Source organism: Mycetomoellerius zeteki, unplaced genomic scaffold, assembly GCF_001594055.1.
Source record: "Mycetomoellerius zeteki isolate Tzet28-1 unplaced genomic scaffold, Tzet1.0 scaffold76, whole genome shotgun sequence".
NCBI lineage: Eukaryota > Metazoa > Arthropoda > Insecta > Hymenoptera > Formicidae > Mycetomoellerius > Mycetomoellerius zeteki.
Genome location: NW_017257786.1, coordinates 1304 through 9479, shown reverse-complemented (window position 1 = coordinate 9479; position 8176 = coordinate 1304). Strand labels below are relative to the sequence as shown.

General features: G+C 35.8%; 2 protein-coding genes across 4 annotated transcripts in view; one reads left to right on the top strand and one right to left on the bottom strand.

Moving 5' to 3' along the window:
• ND-B14.5B (NADH dehydrogenase (ubiquinone) B14.5 B subunit) overlaps positions 1 to 7911 on the bottom strand; it is a 32217-nt gene extending 24306 nt beyond the window's left edge. For both annotated transcript variants that reach the window (XR_001936938.1, XM_018458729.1), the window contains exon 1: positions 7582 to 7911. Coding sequence is in view for 1 of the 2 variants with exons in the window: in XM_018458729.1 (XP_018314231.1) it covers positions 7582 to 7771 (190 nt within the window). In the remaining variant the exon portion in view is untranslated. The remainder of the gene's footprint in view (positions 1 to 7581) is intronic.
• Positions 3493 to 4537, top strand: LOC108729558 (THAP domain-containing protein 4-like). 2 transcript variants are annotated; one of them, XM_018458731.1, is made up of 5 exons: positions 3493 to 3702; positions 3851 to 4040; positions 4132 to 4265; positions 4347 to 4421; positions 4514 to 4537. In XM_018458731.1, exons 2-4 carry the CDS (start codon positions 3891 to 3893, stop codon positions 4378 to 4380), a joined length of 318 nt encoding a protein of 105 aa, XP_018314233.1. In that variant the 5' UTR covers positions 3493 to 3702; positions 3851 to 3890; the 3' UTR covers positions 4381 to 4421; positions 4514 to 4537. The 2 variants fall into 2 exon arrangements, with proteins under 2 accessions (XP_018314233.1, XP_018314232.1); XM_018458730.1 differs by lacking the exon at positions 4514 to 4537 and having other exon boundaries at positions 4347 to 4433.
• Positions 7912 to 8176: the final 265 nt, after the last annotated feature.

Below are 8176 nucleotides of genomic sequence, written 5' to 3'. Positions count from 1 at the left end.
TGATTTTGAAATAAGGATTAACCGAGAATTAATTGCCGTGGTCCGGTGCAATCGGTTTTTGTATAAGACCGAAAAATTATATGCCAACGCCAATGTGAAAACCGAAGCATGGAGACAAATCGGTGCAAGTCTTTAAGTCATTGTAGACACTCAGACGTAAAGAGACCCTAATCCTACAGCCTACTTCTAATGTCTACTTCTTAATCCACTACTGCTACTGCCCATTGTAGACCACGCATTATAGCTCTACTACCACTATTGCTACTGCTCATTGTAGACGGCCTTTACCCCGGATCTACAATAAGGTTTTAAGCTTTAAGCCATAAGAAATGGACGAATCATAGTCGATTATTCTTCTTGAATAATCGACTGTAATTCGCCTGTTTCTTATGGCTTAAGGCTTAAAACGCTATTGTAGATCCGGGGTAAAGCAAGGTTGTGGACCGAGACTAAAGGTGCATTCACATGTAAACGTCAAGCATCAAGCAGCGGAAGCAGTAACCAATCACCTGGGCGATACGGGCAGTGGTGTAAAAAATATTTTTTACGCCACTGTAAAAATCGCCTCGTTGATTGGTTGCTGCTTCCACTGCTTGATGCTTAACGCTTGCACGTGAATGCATCTTAAGTCATAAGACAGTTCTTGTGTGTAAGCCCGGATCTACAATAGATTTTTAAGCCTTAAGTCATAAGAAATGGACGAATCACAATCGATTATTCTCCTTGATTGTAAGCACAGTATATACAGTAGCGCAATTCTCTGTCGGCACCTTTGATGTCAGCGTGGATAAAAATGAACTGGACATGCGCGAGCGAGGTATGTAACCAATCAAGGCATTGATATTCCATCTCATCTCTTCTCTCTGTTGTAACCTTTTCTCTTTTTTTACTTTATTGCATAAGGTCTGTTCTTTTTCCACTATAAGTTCTGAACTGGTGTACACTGATGCAATAAGTTCAGAACCTTCGAAAAATAACAGACCTACACAATATACATTATATTTAAAACAGAAAATAAAATAGAAATAAAACATGATAGATATACTATTCTTGAGGCTTTCACGGGTGTTACCTATGTGACAATCTTGAGTTTCGCGGGTTTCCTCCGTGTTTAGATCCATTCTTGGAATGCCAACGTTTCGTGAACTGCAAGGTTCACGAAACGTTGGCATTCCTCATGATAGATATACATTTATTTCTCAGGAAATATAAGGAGATTCATACTTATACTTAACCTTTTTTTATTTGCAATGATAGAGTTACAAAATATAAACACAATAAAAGAACTAATAATAATATAACAATCCGTTTTATTTTAACTGATCGATATTACTTAATCTCCAATTTGAAATATTCTTTACTGTTAAAAAAACGATGTTAAATTTATTTTTTAATTTCTTTTTATATTTGTCAGATAAAATCCAGTTATTCGACTAATTCAAGTTACTATATCTCAAATCACAACAATATTAAACCTGTTACATGTTATTTTAAAAAACGAATAAAAAATGACTGCGTTCAGCGTTTATTTCGCAAATGTTGGAAGTTTTCTTTGTGCTGATTGTATTATACTTTTAGATCTAGAGGATTGGTGTATTCTATCTTAGCACACAGACAATCATAAAAATGGTTTCAAAACTGTTGTGTTCCGCTGAAACGTACCTATTATGTTAACTAATTGATAATGGGTGCATTCAATACTACAACCGTTCACTGAGCGCTCAGTGAGCGCTTGCATCTTATTGGGATATTCCGTTAGAACTAAAAATATAGACCAAACAGATACAAGAGCTCACTGAGTGCTCAGTGAGCGATCGTGATACTGAATGCACCCATTGGCTGCATTCAACAGAGAAAACTAATCAGTTATAATTAATCAAAACTGTCACTTTCCATTAAATGGCTATTTAAATCCCTTATATGGACATTTCAACAGCGCAGACAGACAGCGACAATAAAGAGAAGAAGCGAGATGGAATATAAGTGCCCTGATTGGTTACATACCTCGCTCGCGCATGTGCAGTTCATTTTTATCCACGGTAAAATCGTGAGAGTTGCGCTACTGTATATACTGTGCTGTAAGTCCGAGTGTACAACAGGTGTTTTAAAACTTAAGCCGTAACAAACTGACCAATTACAGTCGAATCCGAGGAGAATAATCGACTGTGATTCGCCCATTTCTTATGGCTTAAGGCTTAAAACTCTATTGTAGATCCGAACTTACTAAGGACATAAGACTTAAGTCATAAAACACTGTCTTAAGATTATAAGTCATAAATCTTAGGGCCTTCTACAATAAGTCATTAGTCATAAATCAGAAGTCAGAAACTAAAAATTGACGACTGTGATTAGTCAATTTTCAGTTTCTAACTTTTGATTTATGACTAATGGCTTATTGTAGAATGCCTGTCAGCCTTTCTGCTAAGTCTGGATCTATAATAGATGTTTTACCTTAAGCCGTAAGAAATTGATCAATTAGAATTGAATGTCAGGAGAATAATTCACTATGATTCGTCCATTTCTTATGGCTTAAAGCTTAAAAATCCATTGGAGATTCGGGCTAAGGGTTACCACAGACAAAATTATGAGACGTAATGAGCTTTCTATAATAAGTCATTACCTAATCTTTAAATTTTAAGTCATAAGAAATTGATCAATTATAGTCGATTATTCTTTTCACCAGGCCTGAATTAAGGGGGGCATGGGGGCTAAGGGGACTATAGGCTCAGGCTCCATCTTGTTAGAAGGCCTCTTAGTCTCAGCTTAAAATGGTATTTCATTGATAAAAGTAAATAATCGAATGCAAATAAATAATTAAAAATGTTGATTTTGCATTCCTCGTAAAATAAAACACAATTTTCACACATGATCCACAATGACTGATACTAGACTATCGTCATTGACATTATTAGCAAAGAGAGCGAACTACTGACAAATCTTGATTTTAATGATTTAATCAATGAATTTGTGTACAATAAATCAAGGAAAAACCTTTGTAAGTACCACTAAAATGTCAATAAAATGTGAATAAAATTATTCACATTTATTCACAATTATTCACAGTAAAATGTCAATAAAATTATCTTTATGTTTCTTTTTCAGCATCCAGAATTGTATTGTATCTCTTAAGCAGAAACCACAAAAGTCGTTATACGACTCACATTTCTTAAATAGAAAATGCAAAATACGTTTATATTTTATTATCATTATTATCAATAAAAATTTTGGTAATTATCCAGAAAAACTGTCTCATCTCCGATTTCGATGAAGGCTCATTCGACGCATTTTTGCACAAAATGAAAGAATCTGACAGAAAAAAGTGTGAGACTGTCCTGCGGGCTGCGAAGCGAGATAGTTGACGACTATCGAGGTTAGGAAATCTATCACAGCTGCGAAATACTACGACGAAAGCATGTGCTGCGGTCACATTTTCATGCTCTATAGCCCGTATTCAGAACGCGCTTACGATGTTAGCGCGCTAACATACTATATTATTTTACGTCACGCATATTATAGAATTTCAGAGATAAAAGCGCGTTCTGAATACGGGCCTATGGCTACATGTGCATACATTATACTAGAACACTAAAGATATAGGTATTCCTATCCGCCTTTTTCTTGCCAAATCAGTGCCACTACAGCGAGTGTTACTACAGCGAGTGTTATAATGCTGATCGAAAGTCGCCACATTTAATCCAAAAAGTATATATTTTTCCATTTAAAAAAAAAAGACATTCACACAAACACGAAAATAATTAATTTCTGTGTCAGAATAGAAATTTGTTCTTTTTATCTGCAAATATTTATGTCTCAGAAAGATAACCCTCAAGACGTTATTTTCTTGTTGCAGAAATAAATCGTATATGGGCATAAGTATTCGCATTTAAAAAATGCCTGGCTGTGCCGCAGTTAATTGCAATAATCGGGTTGAAAAGGGCTATAAGCTCTTCTCGTTCCCGAAGGATAAACGTGGGACAAAATGGGTTGACGATATGCGACGAGATAAGTGGACACCGACCACCTCTTCGCGATTGTGTGAGGTAAGTATCAAAATAAGGATATAATTTTTTTTATCATATCACACAATGGCCTAATACTCAACGCTAATAATATTTTTTTGTTTGTTTCAAGGTACATTTTGAAGATTCCCAATTCGAAGCCCACCGCATTGATGGCTGGAGAAAACTTAAACCGAATGCAGTCCCAACGCTTTTCGATGTGCCCAACCCTCCGCCACGAATCAACCCACCTAGACGAAAATCACTGTACAAGATTACTTTCGACAAAAATTAACCACATTATTTTAACCTATCACTGTCAAGATTAATATTTTTCGCTCCTTTCAGAATCGTGATGAAAACGCAACGCCTGCTCAAATAGCAATAGTCGATAGTTTTGATCGATCGGTGCTTCAAGAATTGGTAATTTTTTCAAACCGCAATACTATATATTAATGGAAGAAGATTGAATTGCACGATCCAGAATCTTAATCGTCTGAATTTTTCTATTGCAGAATTCGGTTAACCAAGAGAAAGCTACTTAGGAGTGTGGCAAGACTCCTCAGTAGCTTTCTCTTGGTTAACCGAATTCTGCAATAGAAAAATTCAGACGATTAAGATTCTGGATCGTGCAATTCAATCTTTATAATTATTTATAATTATTTTGCAAGCAACAAATTGCTAAATTGCATATTTCGAGAGCAACAAATCCTTCGGACGACATCGCAGTACCAATTTTAAGCGAGCAACAAATCTTTTACTAGTACTTTACTCTTGTTTCGCCAGTACGCTGAGGTTTTTCGTAATTATTTATACTTATTTTGCAAGCGATAAATTGCTAAATTGCATATTTCGAGAGCAACAAATTCGGACGACATCCTAGTACCAATTTTAAGCGAGCAACAAATCTTTTACTAGTACTTTACTCTTGTTCCACCAGTACGCTGAGGTTTTTCGTAATTATTTATACTTATTTTGCAAGCGACAAATTGCTATAATAAATTGCATATTTTGAGAGCAACAAATTCGGACGGCATCCTAGTACCAATTTTAAGCGAGCAACAAATCTTTTACTGATACTTTACTCTTGTTCCGCCAGCACACTGAGATTTTACGTGGTTATTTATACTTATTTTGCGAGCAACAAATTGTTAAATTGCATATTTCGAGAGCAACTAATTCGGACGACATCGCAGTATCAATTTTAAGCGAGCAACAAGTCTTTTACTGGTACTTTACTCTTCTTCCGCCCGCACGCTGAGGCTTCTCGTTGTTATTTACACTTTTTTAGTATGTAAAGTATTTAAAAAAGTTATTTCGGCAGCAACAAATTAGCAACAAATTAGCAACAAATTCCTAAGTTATTTCTGCGTAGATTGGCTTTGTTGTAGGTATTGTTCCGCTAACTGAATCTTCCTTTTTAGCGAAACATCGTTTTTTTAAATAAACCGACAGAGCAACAAATTTTTTTCTTTGGCAACTTTTTAGCAACAAATGAGCAACAAATAAAAATGTTAGTTAGAATCGATTCCGCTCACTTTGTTCTGCTAACTTATAAGACGTAAATTTTTGACCTATCGTGAATTTGATTTTCGATGGTAGGGGATGCAGGTTAATGGAGGTGTTGATTTCCTTACTGTTTAATGGGGGTGAAACCAACTACATCGTTTACAATGAATATTAGCAGTAGAGACTGTAAATATGTCGGGAGTAGCTGGTTTTCCAGCTAAACCATTAATGGTTAGTCGGTGAACGTCAAGTCAATGTTGATTCAACGTCGCTCGACGTCAAGTCAATGTTAATTCAACATCGATTGACGTTAATTCTATATTGATCGATCATTCACTTGTAGCTAGGGATGTAAGAGAGCGTAGAGTAAGTCCGTAAGCGAAATGGTTGAAATCCATTAATCGACGTTGAATCAACATCGATTTAACGTTCATCGACTAACCATTAATGGCTTAGTTGGAAAACCAACTTTCTCCCGATATGTTTACAGTCTCTATTGCTACTGTTCATTGTAGACGACGCAAACATGTTGGATTCGCTACTACTTACGTTTTACTGCTTAAGTTTTTTGTGTGCCATGGCACTTATCATATGTCAACACAGGTTCATAACCTCACTTTGAAATGAGTTTACGAAAGCACACGGTCTCGATCTCTTGTGCAGATTATAAGTAAAAATTCAGTTGAATCTCACTTATCAGAATGCAAAAGGAACGCACATTCAACTGAGTAATGACGTCTATATAGTTTAATAAGTGAGAATTATCTGAGAATCAGTGCAAATGGAAAGCAACTATTAATTTGTTTATTCAAATCGTCTCCTTTTCGGACGCCCGGGGTCGGAGGAGGAGGAAGAGGAGGAGAGAGAGGGGACGGAACCCTCCATAATCACTAAGTACAGACGGTGACAGATATATATGTGCGAAGGGTTCTAATCCTGCTTCCCTTCCCCTCTCTCGTAAAACCAGTTATTTTCTTTTTAATTAAATCTTGCTTTGCGTACAAACTTTGAAACCTGTATCAAACCACGCTTCCTAACCAGAATAGTCGTCAACTTTAACGATTAACAATTCTTAATATTGATACAGGCTTCGACGAATAAATCCAAGGATAAATGTGAAATCAGTCAATGCGAGCCAACATAGGTTAGACGTGTGTAAATTCATATATTTAATCTTGAAAAGAATTACAGACGTTTCTACTCTTTCGATTGAGTCTTCTTCAGTGTATTAATGACAAAATCCATTCGTATAATTAAATATGAGAGATAGAATACAATAGAATTGGAATATCGTTAACATCGTTAACATACATTCATAATATGATTTCAATGTTGTCTGTCTAACAGAATACTCAAATCATTTCAAATTATCTATAATTTAATAATAGTTTCGAATAAGTTATTAGATTATAAGTAAAATTAGTTAAAAAACTTACGTAATAATGTTAACAATGATCTGTTAAATAAAACGTATTAGCACCAAGAGGTTGAGAGTATGTGAAAGGTCAAAACCGATTATTGGTGGTCATAAGTAATATAACGGGTATAAATAATAATAAGTAAATAAATACAAACATGTATAAATTACAATAACATAAGGAAATAAAATATGGAAATGTCAAACTTTTTTAAATAGATCATAATATAATAAAAGTCTAATAATTGTGTCCTCCTGCACATTTAGTCCGTTCTTTGTTTTTTAATAAAAATTGATTATGAAATAAGGCGTTTGTTATAATTCTAACGATTAATATCTCGGTTCGCAAAATAGAGCGACGCTTTTTTTACTAGATTCTTTCATGCAAATACGTGTCGGATAAGCCCAATTTTATTTTTGAGCTACGGGGGCTGTATAATTACCAAATTTTTTTGCTGCCGAATGTGTGTGTGTGCTTGCGCACGCGTGCGACACGCACACACACACGTGACACTAAAAGAAAATAGAATGCTTGTCCACATAATTGTCCGAATATTGCATTACATAACCACGTTGTGAGATTAATAAGTTGCTCAGATTACAAAAATAAGAAATCTCGCGTTTTACTGATCGTTGAAGAAATCGAGATACACTCACCGGCATAGAACGGCTTCTTGTTGTATATATTTGAGGTAGACGGCATCGCGAAACCGATTGACATAAGTACTATTTCTGTCGAATACTTCGACAGCACACTGGGTTCATAGTTGGGATCTGGCTTCAGCAGATCAAGAGCCCATTGAACCTCCGGATGTTCACTCAACTCGTGTGAATGATGTTTACTCATCTTTTTCTTTTTGTGACAAGAATTGCTACCCAAGTGTTAAAATCAACAAATTAGGAGCACGGCGCTCTACTCAGAATATGTAATCAGAATGAATGGGTAGCAGACTGCACACAGCGAAAAATTAACGAAACTATAAAAATCACAATGGCAGATTTTATGCGAGCAAGCGAGCTTCGTTGATCGCAGCGACATCTGATAAAAAAAGTGTGGAAACTGCGGCCCGGGAGACAAGGAAGGTAAGCAAATACTGGGTGCGTTCAGCAGAACGTTTGTTTTGCAACTGTTGGAAGTTTCCTTCGCTCTGATTGGATCATACTTTTAGATCTAGAAGAATGGTCCTATCTCAGCAGACAATCATAAAACGGTTGCAAAACTGTTGCGTCTGCTGAACGCAGCCACTGGCAG